The sequence below is a fragment of the Lepisosteus oculatus genome, chromosome 5, assembly GCF_040954835.1.
Source record: "Lepisosteus oculatus isolate fLepOcu1 chromosome 5, fLepOcu1.hap2, whole genome shotgun sequence".
Classification (NCBI taxonomy): Eukaryota; Metazoa; Chordata; class Actinopteri; order Semionotiformes; family Lepisosteidae; genus Lepisosteus; species Lepisosteus oculatus.
The window spans coordinates 43,169,713-43,181,948 of NC_090700.1; the positions used below are offsets into that span (position 1 = coordinate 43,169,713).

Genomic DNA, 12,236 nt, shown 5'->3' on the forward strand with positions numbered 1-12,236 from the left:
AATCTGCCAAAAGCTGATTCACACTGGCGTCACTTAATTTTGCATTATAATTTCAAAAAGACATTGTTTAAAAGGTAAATTTGAATTTTCTGTACATCAGATTTAAAAAAAATTGATTTACTTGCTATGTTGATCCATAGTTACTAGATTGTCGTTCTTTATGAACAAGAAATTACAATGTCTTATACTTTGAGTCCATATATTTTCAAAAACAGTTTATATTTAGAACAGATAGAGAGGGATCAAATAATAACATTGATTTTATTTACATTTGTCAAGGTATCGCTTCTGCATTCTTTATAAGGTCTTTTTAAGGTTTCTAACCTAACCATAGTTGTGCACAGCTTAGCATGTACAGGCTGAATACCAGAGTGGCTAGACAAAGCAACCTAATTTTTTAATAATGTGGAGTGACAACACTTACAGTATACCACTGTTCCCAGTGCACTAACCAAACTAATTATTTTCTTAAGGAATACTTGAAAATCTTCATGAAAATATAATATTTTCAATAAACTCACAAACACCAAATAAAATTAAGAATTAAACAATAAAAAAATGTAGTTACAGCAACACAAAAATACTTTCTTTGAGTAAAAATAATTCCAAAGTGATAGACTTTATTCACAATGTTTCCTTTTGGGTCAAAGGAATGTTTCAGATATGGATTTTATTTTGTTGCTTCAGGCTTTTTCTGTGCAGTCTTGAAATACTGACCACCTCCAACAATGCATCAGCCTGTACTGAACTATCTTCCTTCATTCAGTCTTTTTATCTTCTTTACGTCTGAGGAAGAACTCTGGCCTGCTGACACAGCGGTAACAGAAGAGCTGAGGTACTACTCCGTACAGGATGTTGATTATAAGAAAGAGGTTCTTCGCTTCTTCTGGGACTCTGTAGGTAAAGGGAGTTCTGGTATGGAGGGAGGCACCGATGTGAGAAAACTGAGCCTGAGAGAGGAACCAAAAATTAAAACCATGTAACATTGTTGATGAATCAGCTGCCAGATGAAGAGCCCTTATCTGACTGGTGTAGCTTTTTAAAACCTGGTGTATCAGGTATAGACAACAATTCCGAATGACTGCACTATTGCCTTTGATTTGGGGCAGTTCTGTGTACATCACTGTTGCTGACTGCTTCCCTTAGCCTCACTTAGAGCCCAAATACTGCATTTCTTTAACCGAGGTCAGAAAGATCTTTTCAGAAATACCACCGCAAACCCTCCTGTAAAAAGCATATGGCACTGCAGAGTGGCTGATATCAGTTTAGAGCTTTAGGAGCAAAGTTAAGACTGTGCTGGGATTAATGATGGCACAAAAACCTTTTGACACAGCTGAAGTTTAGTTCACATCACAGCTGGGAATCTGGCCTTTGTTGCTGTTATCAAGTTTCCTAGTGGAGTGAGAATTTTGAAGCTGCTGTACTGCTTTCAGCCTGCAAGGGGCTGCACTGAGCAGTGCAATTATTTATAACTCACGCAGCTGCCATTTAAAGATCACATCATTCCTGTACAAGCAGAGGGGTGCCTGGCTTTTGTCTCCCATGTTTTTTTTTCTCTGAAAGATTACTGAGAAAGAAACATTTAAAAAAATGTAGAATGGTTTCTATGCATAAAGCAAAATCTCATTTTCAAAGCCTGTCTTAAGTAGATCTTTCAAGATACCCATTTCAGAAACTGAAACGTTAATTTATAAATAATCCTCTTCTGTGCCAAGAAATACTAATATCTGCAATGCATTCAGGGCAAAGAGTGCACAATATACAATAAGCAATTTATTGCTCAACCTGATTTTTGAAAATAGTAACATTAGCCATGACTTTTGACTGTATATACTATTATCTAAAATGCAGAGTGATGTAATCAATATTTTAAAACCTAGTTAAGCTCTCATATGCACCCCAAAAAAGATAGATGGACACAAAGCTAAATTACTTTTTAAAAGGACAATTTTATAGCTGGAGCAAAGAAGATTAAATATGAGTTGCAGATAGTTTTCCAATTGTCAATATAAGATCTTTGAAGGTGCCCTAGCAGCTCTAGAGCGGAGCCATAAAAATCAGGATTCAGTTAATTACAGCACTCTTCCACTGTGCAGGTCCTGAGAGATAATAAGCTGCAAATCAGATACAGGCCTCCTTGAATGGCTGTCACGTCCCACAATCAGTGGTTAAAAATAGCGACATCCAGAACATTTGTTTTAAAAAAAGCCCTTCACAGCTTGCTGCCGACTGCCACAGAATAATGATGCATTTGTTTTCTCCCGAGCTTGTTGTCCAAACCACCCTGCTTGTATCGTATCCCACAGGAGCCTACTGTTCAGGTTTCTATCTGTGATGATTAAGCTGCCTTCCCTCCTGTGGAAGACACAAAACTAGTCCTCGTGCCATTCAGCTAATCTGTTACTTTTGCTGTTGAAAACTCTTCTGTTGTGCTTTTTTTTGGGGGGGGGGTTGGTGTTTATCTGGAAAGAAAGCTACCTTTTTCCTCGCTCCTTCCCAAGAATGTTTCTCTTGCAAAATACATATCCACAGACACACGAGAGTGCTGCTCCCCTCACCTGCGCCACAGCTCCAGCATGCACCAGAGCGAGGTCCGGTATCCAGCTGCACCCAGGAACCAGCAGGCCGTAGATGGTGACAGTGTAGCACGGCACTGAGTAAAACAGGTTCACCAGCATCTGTCAGGGGATGAGAACAGCTGTTTGTTGTTTATGTGAGCTTCTGGGGGCACAGAAATGACCAGTTGTTTTCTCTCAGTTTGTTTTAATTATGCAGAATTAGTCTTTGCTTGTTAAATGAAAATTTTGACAAAGTCTGGTTGGAAAACGTTATACAGTAGCTATCTCATGTAACAATAAAAGGTTTTCTGGGGGTATGTTTACCAAGGACAACTTTAAATGTGCAATTCCCAGGAAGACTTGTTGAAAATCCCTATGAATACGGTAAGTGGGTAGAAGCTCTGTCAGTACAGCTTTAGCTGCACCACTACTCATTGCTTGACAATGGTTTACACTTTTCCGATTTCTTTTTGGAATGTACAAGAGGAACAGGTCTTTTCTTCTCACCTGGATTTTGGGATAGGCTGCTGGATCCTTGAGGTAAGGCTCGCGGTGCTGGAGGTACACTTGACAAGGTGTTGAAGGGCAATCCAGAACTACCTGCGAAGAGCTGCTGTTAGCTGGCTTCGCACAGTGAACCTCCTTCAGTGGAAACCTGAGCAGGCACAAAACTCAGGCTTCCAAAATTTCAAAGTAATGCAGCACTCTTACCTGCCTATCTCTATGATATTGGTCAATCTGTAATTTACTCATTTGTAAATATATTTTGTTTCTATTTCTAAAAAGAATTATTTCCTCCATCTGACAGAAAGAGTGCAGGGGAAGTCAGCAGCACTCTCTGCTTTGCCTTTTTCTAGCATTAAGTACATCACTGGAGTACTTCCTCTGTGATTACCTGTTACTTATTTTCTGACACTGGCCATCCTAGACTTGCAAATAACACATGGTAAATAAGACTCTTATTTAACAGTAATGGAAACACTGCGCCTCTTATGACACAAAAGATAGACTCTGCCCTTGTAATGATCTTCAGAGCTGAGCTGCTAGAGGAGCTGTTATTGGATTGGGCTGCAAATATTTCAGGAGCTTGTGGAATATAAACCAAGCTGTTTTAAGATGTTCTTGGTGCCCATACCGGTCCCACACACTACTCTGTGTGGGGTCCTCATATTTTGGCCAGTGGGTGCACTATTAAGAATACAGAAAAATGAGTGGATCTTGGTGGTCACACACGTCAATGCCCCAAGCATCATGCAGTCAGCCTGTGCCCTCTGTGTTCCTACCAGGCCTCTCAGGACACAGAAGAGTGCAGCAGGAAGGCAGTAGAGAACGAAGAGCAGGTCTAGGGGCCTCTGCACCAGGCCCTTCCTCTGGGCTTCCTCAATACTCTGAACACAAAATAAACGCCATATCACAATCCATCCATCTTCTAACCACTTTACCCAACACAGGGTCATGAGGGAGCCAGAGCCTATCCCAGCAAGCAATGGGCTCAAGATATGGTACACCATGGTCAGTATGACAGTCCTTCATGGGGCAGACAGATACAATCACAGACACACTCATACCAGCGCCACTTTTTTCAGGAGCCAATTTGCCTACTAGAGTGTCTTTGAACTGTGGGAGAAAATGAGAGCTCCTGGAGGAAACCTGCACTAACACAGGGAGAACATACAAACTCCACACAGACAGCACTCCAGGTCCAGAACTGAACCCAGAGCTCCAGCGCTGCGAGGCAGCAGTGCTAACCACTGCACCACTGTGTAACTTTTCCACAATGATATTTGACAAAACAATCCTGTGATGTCTATCCACCTTTTATTCATCATAAACTTATTAACTTTTGTTATAATAAAAAAGGCAGCTATTCAGGAGGTCTCCCCTAATGGATTTCCAAGTCGGCATTATTTCACCAGAGTTTTAATCACGTAGATATACATCTAGAACAATTCATGGGGAACTCTTCCCAGACCCCGTGTTTCATAAAAGTAACTTAAAGGTTCACTTCATGTTAAATGTAAAATACAGCCCCACAAAATAAAATAACCCAGATTTATCACAGAATTATCACATTTGAATCCTACTCAAGGGAGGACTGCATTGCTTTGAAAAACCACATAACTTGCAGTACCTGAACAACGATTTTTTTTGTACTTTTTCACAAGCATTCTTTATCTGCCTACCTTCCAAACATTTAGCTGATTTCAGCACATCTAGGTAAAAGTTAGTTGTTTAAATTAGATACATTAAAAACCTGAAGTGTCAATGAAATCAGGGGATTTCTATGCAAGTGCTGGTCAAGCTGTGATCTTTATATACACAGTGTACTTCAGCACACTGGGCTTCTAGGTTTATTTTTTAGTTATTTTACCAGAGGCGGTGCTTGTCTTGTGCAGGGCTGACTGAAGATCCGGAAGCAAGCCCACACCGACACCAGGACATATGGAGCAGTGACGAAGAAGGACGGACTCAGCTGAGTCCCATACTTCCCTAAAAAGAAAATTACAGAAAATTACACCTCTTTCCCTGCAAGCATCATGAGTGCACAGAGAGCAGACACCACTGGACTAAAGGCAAAGCTAAAGTCCCTCATTAAGGACTTGCTCTTGGTCTAGGCCCGAAGAAAGACAAGATAGGGTTCAGAACACAGGTAAAAACACTGAGACAGAAGAAGCTACATAGAAAAATGACCTAAGCATTTATGCTGACACATCATTTACATCTTCTAAATAACATGGGGAAGTTAAAAATAGACTTTAAATCTAGGAATGGTATGTTACAATTGTTTAACACACATATATGGTCTCATTAAGAATACCATGTACAATACTGGTTACCAATTTATAGAAAAGATGTCGTTGCTCTGGAATCTGTCCAGAGAGGAATGACTAGATACATTCTGACAGGTTGAAGGAAATGAACCTTTTTAGTCCTGAACAAAAGACTATAAGTTTTCAAAACCTCTAGGGATCTGACCGATTTCTTCAGAATGGACAGTGAGGCATGAACCAGAAGGGACATGTAGAAACTACATGAAACTGCTCTTAAAACGGTGAAAGGGGGGGGGGGGACATCTTTACACAAAGGGTTGTAGGAGTATGGAACAAGCTATCCAGTCATGAAAGCTGACATCCTGGCTTCTTTCAAAAAAGGGCAGAATGAGGCCCTGGAATCAATTAACCTCTAAGTACCAAACAGGGCAGGGGGGGCGAATGGCCTCCTCTCATTTGTAATCTCTCGTGTTCTTATAGACCGTTAAATCTTTTTAAGAACTTGATGCTTCAATTAAGTAAAATACAGAAAAGAAAAAAAAACTCCAGTCTCAGGCTTCACAGCATTCTGTCCAGCCAGGCAACTGAAACTATTTGGCTGCAGAGTCTCGTAATAATGACATCATCACTGTTTCACTCAGCGAAGAGTCAGCGGCTAGAAACTGTAACTGCTTTGCCCAGTAACATTATTCTTTGATGTGTGAGACAGTTAACAGTGTTCAGAAACATAAACTAAACACTTTCCTGAGACATGAAGGGTTTAGAAGCACAAATTTGTCTTACCAACAATGTTTCCGGGAATGTAGACTATGAGACGCATTAGGAAAGACCCCACCCAGTACAGGCCAATTGCTCTGTAACTCTCCCTACCAGGGAAAAAAAAAGTTCTGTTCAGACTGACAGAAGCCTTTGCAAATCACAGTCTTGCAAGTTCAATAACGCATATCTATATTAGGAGAAGAATTCAGACATTCAGAAAACATCTGTAAAAAAGCAATTTTACAGATGAAACATCAGTTTTGCATTTGTCCAAACAGCTTGTGGTTGAATGGGTTTCACATTCTGGAGATTATTTGGCACAGACTGGATTTCCAGTGGAAAAAGTGAAACGTCTGTTCATGATGGTATCTCATTGTTAGGAACATACTAAGAATTGCAGGGTCACATGCAGTTCAGCAGCCTAATTAGGCAAAATAGGTATAAGTGATAAAACATGTTTTAATTATCCTTTCATTATAGTACATTAGCATATATGAACAATTAAATTAAAGTCTAGGTTGGATGGATTTGTCAATTGCATGGATTGTACTTGCTCATTAATATATTTAAAGGAGTAATGACAGCACCTCATTACTTCATTCTTACCCCCAGGTTATTGCTGCTACCATGAGCAAATACATGAGATAGTGCACACAGCCATCCCAGTAACAGATCATGTGTCCGTGAGCTGTGTTCATGTAGGGCTCTCCCTGGAAAACACCAGCACAGCCATGAAGATCAGTGGAGAGAAAACAGAGGGTCCTGCAACGAATGAAGGCTCAAACTGATATGGAGTACCACAGGGGTCTGTAATAGGACCTTATTCTCTTCTTCTTCTCTTCCTAACTCATAACATTTATCTAGAATCTGGTCTGACTAGATTAAATCAGATTAGAAAAAAACTGCAAAGAAGATTCAAAAGAGATTGAGGCAAAATTCAAAATGGGTTAACACAGAGCTGGTTTCATCCAATTTAGGCAAGATCAGAGTTTTATAGAGATATAATGTACAAATGGAAGAAACTCTGGGCATTCAGAATTTCTTAAGAGTTTGGTATTTTAGGTTGATATTTTCCATCTTCTAGCCAGTGTGGGAAATCAATAAAAATGCAAACAGAATTGTAGGATGTATACTTAAAAGGTTAGAGTTTAAATAAAGGGATGTTATAATATTGTACAGTACATTGCAGTATTGGAAGGCCTTGTTTTGAATACTCTATACAGTTGTGGGCACCACGTTATATATTATTAATCACATTATTCTCAGGCTGAATGGAATGTCCTACACTGACAGGTTAAAGAGCTGAACTTTTATAGTCTTGAATAAAGAAGACTACTAAGGGACCTAATCCAAGAGTTTAGAATCTTCAAGGCACTGACAAAGTCAACCCAGTGGACAGAATTTAGATCAACAGTGAAAAACAAACTAGAGGATACAAGATCAAACTATTTGGAAGTGTGTTTTAAACTGTGAACAGGATGAACTTCGTTACACAAAGGGTTGTGGGTGTATGGAACAAGTTAGCCAGCCATGATGTTGATGGTGATACCCTGACATCATTCAAGAGACAGCTTATTACAAACTACAGCCAAGGAGAATGCTGCTCTCTGGCCAGTTTGCAATGGACATATGATGTCATCCTAGCACCTATTCTTTATCACACTACTCTTCTGAGTTATTTTATTTTATCAGAGCAAAGCTATTTACCCTGATAAACTAACAAGGTTTCATTGAATGACTTTCAGCCTTACTGCTTAAGTAAATCTCAGCATGGTCAAAGTATTTTATTGAAATGCACTTTGTAATTGTATTTTATTTGATTCTGTGCATTGTTAGAAGGGAAATATATTAAAAAGCTCACATATCTGGTGGTTCTTCAAAGGTAACAAATCATTTACTTTGTCAAGGGTTAATATTACTCCACATATGTACACATGACTTACTGACATTTCTCAAATTGACTTTAAAAACCACTTCCCTGTTGAGACACTTGTCAACAGGAAACCCCAGCTGAAATTCTGAAGAAATTCCTTAGACTCCTGCTGGAAAATAAAAAGTTACACTAGATATATGCTGAGTTCCCTTTTTAACATGTCAATGGCATGTTTCTGGTTCTTGCAGGGCACTGTCAATAAGACTGGGATGTTCTTAAGTAAAACCAGACATTTACTTCACTTACCTCTTTCAAATAAAAGGTCATGAAACCGTCTATGATGCCATCTTGTTCAAGTCCTATAATGAGGTTCACAACACTCAAGAAGGCAAATATGGCATAGACTGGAGAGAAAAAATCAAAATGAAGACACCACTTAATGTGGACACGAATCACAACTTTGAACTGCTGCCCCTTATTCCCTGGACATCTCCCACATAAGGCACTGAATTCTGGAAACTGCTTCTCATGCGACGTGACGTGAAACCATTTCATTTTGACCTCTGCTGTTTCACAACAAGAAAACACTTATGCAGTTAATTACCAATATCTGCTGTTCCAATCAAAACAACTGCTGTACTGTATGTTAGCAGTTATTTTAATTGATTTGCATGGAATTTCTGACAGACATCATTGCACTGATCTCCCCTGAGCTATTTCCTCTGGATTTGTGTAGCTATGGGTTTTATCCCTGTCTGAATCTTCACTAGAAGCTTGTATAACTGAACTGTGTCCCACTCATGTTTTCACAAGCAACATGTTTTCTCGGGCTGAGCCTGTTTTAGCACTGACTGAACAATGCTGCTGGGGGCAGGCAGCTGTCGAGCGCCACAGAGATTGGGGGCTGGCCTTTTTAGGACAAAAGCAAAATTGAAAGGGAATGGATAGGGCTCCAAACTTGCAACTAAAATGTTGTGCATTAAAATCCCAGGTGAGGCACAGCACTCAGAATGCTCCAGTGAATGTCTTGCTGTATAAATGGGTATTCTTCAGGTCATCACTGCAAAAGTGAATTTGATCTTAACTGGTTTATCTGAACTATATAACAAAAAACGTTTTATTAGTATGAGTGTAAATGTACAGTATGATGAATTGGGCCGTTAGAAATGGTACACCTGCTTTTCAATGAAAGCCAGTCAGCTCTGAGTGTTGACTATTGCAGACAAGCTGAACTGAGTGAAAATGATGAAAGCAGTCACCCAAGAAAAGACAGAGGTATCCAAAGTAACTTCAGATTAGAAAGGAGGTCGACGTTCAAAAGAATTCTGGCACAGATGCTCACTGTGACAGACAAACATGGCAAAGCGAGGTTCGCGTTTCTTCCCTCTATGCATGAAGGCAATTTAAAAGGTCTCAACACTTCCATGTAAAGAAAGACTGTAGTCATGAATGGTTAAAATTCCCCATGCTGATATAGAATCACTGCAGTTACTGTTGTTCATTTGTACGCGGTGTTCTATCATTTTTATCAAATATTTGCACACTTAATTCAGGGCAGCAGTACGGTCAAGCACTTGACCGAAAAAAAACATTATACAACATTACAGATGGGAGATCTTTTTCTTACCATAGAAAAGAGGGTCCTTCGGCGGACTTCGCTTAAGCAACACTCGTGCCAGTATGGCTATGATGAGCAAAACTAAAGCTCCGGCGACCAGAACCGCTCCAGTACTGGGAAAAGACAGTGTATTGAGCACACGCATAAAATATTTCTCCTCAGTAGTTCACAACCTCTTAAAAATTAGATTAATTATAAAAGTTGGTGCCGAACATAAAACACGAGAGTGGTCAGGCGGTTAGGTTCACAATTTACATGTATTCTAGTGGCCGACTGTTTGAGAGATGATCTTAACCTGCAAAGCAAATGTACATTAGCTAAATTTTATTTTGAATGATACCAAGTTGCTTCCTTTTTTACTTCATTCGGCAATCATTCGAAATATATAAATCAACAGCTTTAGAAAAGCATACACAATAGGCGGGCCAACATACAGTAGACTCACCTGTTCGTATAAAACAGAAAGTTAAAAATGTATGTGATGGGTATTGACAGAAAAGACAGCACAAAAACTCCAGTTCCAGCTGAAGCACTCATTGCAGAAAAACTTCCGTATTGTCGCTACGGTCAACGTTCTAAAAATGCATTTTTGCTAAGAAAAAAAGTGGAAAAACAGGAGTCGTTTTTGAAATACGCTGGTCCCTCACGGAGCAAGCCAAGGCGCAGTTTCGCCAAGCACGGATTACCAATCAGGGAATGCGCGCACTGGTCCAGGATCTCCCGGGAGAGAGCTGGCGCCCGTGCGCTCAGGAGAGGGGACTGCGGGCTCCGGCGCGACCCTCTGGGCACGGTTGGAAAATGACGCACGAAGTACTCGCTCAGACACAAGGCGATGGCTTGCCTGCAGTTCCAAATTTGCTCTTCCAGGTCGAAAATGCAAAAAATAGGACACGCTGATGTCTCCACAGCTCTTTAAACATTTTTATCAACCAATGGTTTCAGAAGGCTGCGGTGCAGTGTAGAAACCAGCGAGGCGGAGCTGTGCAAGCACGCACGCATGCCCGTACACACTTCTGTCTTCAACAGTAGGGTCATTTCCAAACCTCTCTTCTTCAGGACAATCTTTGCTCCTCACTCTTCGAATCCAGGGGTAAATAGTAAAAGTAAAAAAAAAACAAGTCTATATAAAGTATATATATATTACGTAATCTAAACGCATTTTAATGTATTAGATTTTTAGATTTAGAAGTTAGAAAAGGCGGGAGAATATTAAGCAGCAAAAACTCGTTCACTCCCGATGTTGCATAATCGTACTTCACTATAACTGCAATGGTTTAATTTAGCTACATGCCAATAAAAATGCCAAAAAGGTTATAACTTTTATTTCTGTAGCAAAACTGATGAGAAACCTTTTTTGCAATAGCAGCCGTGATACCTAAAATATCCCAGTCCGTTATGTTTAAACACCTAATTATGTGGCCACGAGGAATCTAATGACTTTTTAGGTGTAACGAGTGAAACTGAAACGAGTTTGTTCTGACATCATGCACATTTAAGGAACTTTCAAGGACAAGCAGCCCTCTGCTGGCCACAGGCAGTATTGTACACCTAATGCGCTCATTCCTGAATTCTGCATTTTCAATCCGACACAAACAAGGAGCAAACAAAATGTTTATATCAGCTCTAAATCGGGGCAAAAACTGAATAAACAGTCGAAAGCAGGTACTTTGATTTCTTGATTGACAACGTATAGCTAAACAAATACGTTAAGGAAAAACCTTTTTTTTATTTAGAACGTACTTTCAAAATCATACACCATAACCTAACACAAACATACCTGTTACCAAGTTACAACAGCAAATAGTAAGGTGACTCATAGTTATAAATAGGAAACTCTTTGAAGATGTCCAATGTCCAATATATCAAACAAGTATTTCGTCCTCAGCAAAGAAGAAAATGATACCAAGACAGAGGCTGTGCAAAGACAGTGTCGAATTAAATATTAATCTAGGAGAAGACGACCTGTTCCAGCTACAAGGAACACTTAAGATAAACACAACTTCAGGTTACGCTACTAATTGTAATTAAGGAATCAAGGGAACAAGAGTTGTTATTCATAGTCTGTTAACAAAAGTCTTAAAACGTCAAATATCCACTTATTGCAAACATTGTGAATGCAGCACTCATTCATTAAACGGGTGACACGTAATTATCTACTATGGTGTGGGTTATGAAAATAATTTAAAAAGAGCTTCGTCTGCATGGTAATAGGTCTAATAGTCAATATGGACTTAGAAATGTTTAGGGTTCTTTGAACAAACAAGAAACAGTATATTTCATTTTCTAAACCGGTTTTTGATCAATTTAATCATAAAACATTAATTCAAACTAGTTGTGTTAATAGATTATACCAACATAGGGGGAAAGAAAAAATGTAAAGGAAAGATTTTTCCCAAGATGTAAACAATTAAAAACTGGGCAAACACCTGGCAGCTGACATTTATGATAGTATTAAACGGAGGAAACAAATAATAATAATAATAATAATAATAATAATAATAATAATTGCTTACACTTATATAGCTTTTTTTTGGACACTCCACTCAAAGCGCTTTACAGGTAAATGGGACTCCCCTCCACCACCACCAATGTGCAGCTCCACCTGGATGATGCGACGGCAGCCATAGTGCGCCAGAACGCTCACCACACACCAGCTA

At 39.5% G+C, this 12,236-nt stretch overlaps 1 protein-coding gene across 2 annotated transcripts; it reads right to left on the bottom strand.

Moving 5' to 3' along the window:
• Positions 1–242: 242 nt before the first annotated feature.
• On the bottom strand, positions 243–10,983 carry LOC102697086 (transmembrane 6 superfamily member 1). 2 transcript variants are annotated; one of them, XM_006628675.3, is made up of 10 exons: positions 10,025–10,983; positions 9,589–9,692; positions 8,268–8,365; positions 6,695–6,798; positions 6,113–6,195; positions 4,930–5,048; positions 3,842–3,946; positions 3,066–3,158; positions 2,559–2,678; positions 243–950 (listed from the first exon to the last, which is right to left on the bottom strand). In XM_006628675.3, the coding sequence occupies exons 1-10, from the start codon at positions 10,114–10,116 to the stop codon at positions 759–761; spliced, it is 1,110 nt and encodes a 369-aa protein (XP_006628738.2). In that variant the 5' UTR covers positions 10,117–10,983; the 3' UTR covers positions 243–758. The 2 variants fall into 2 exon arrangements, with proteins under 2 accessions (XP_006628738.2, XP_069046572.1); XM_069190471.1 differs by lacking the exons at positions 8,268–8,365; positions 9,589–9,692; positions 10,025–10,983 and adding an exon at positions 8,036–8,105.
• Positions 10,984–12,236: the final 1,253 nt, after the last annotated feature.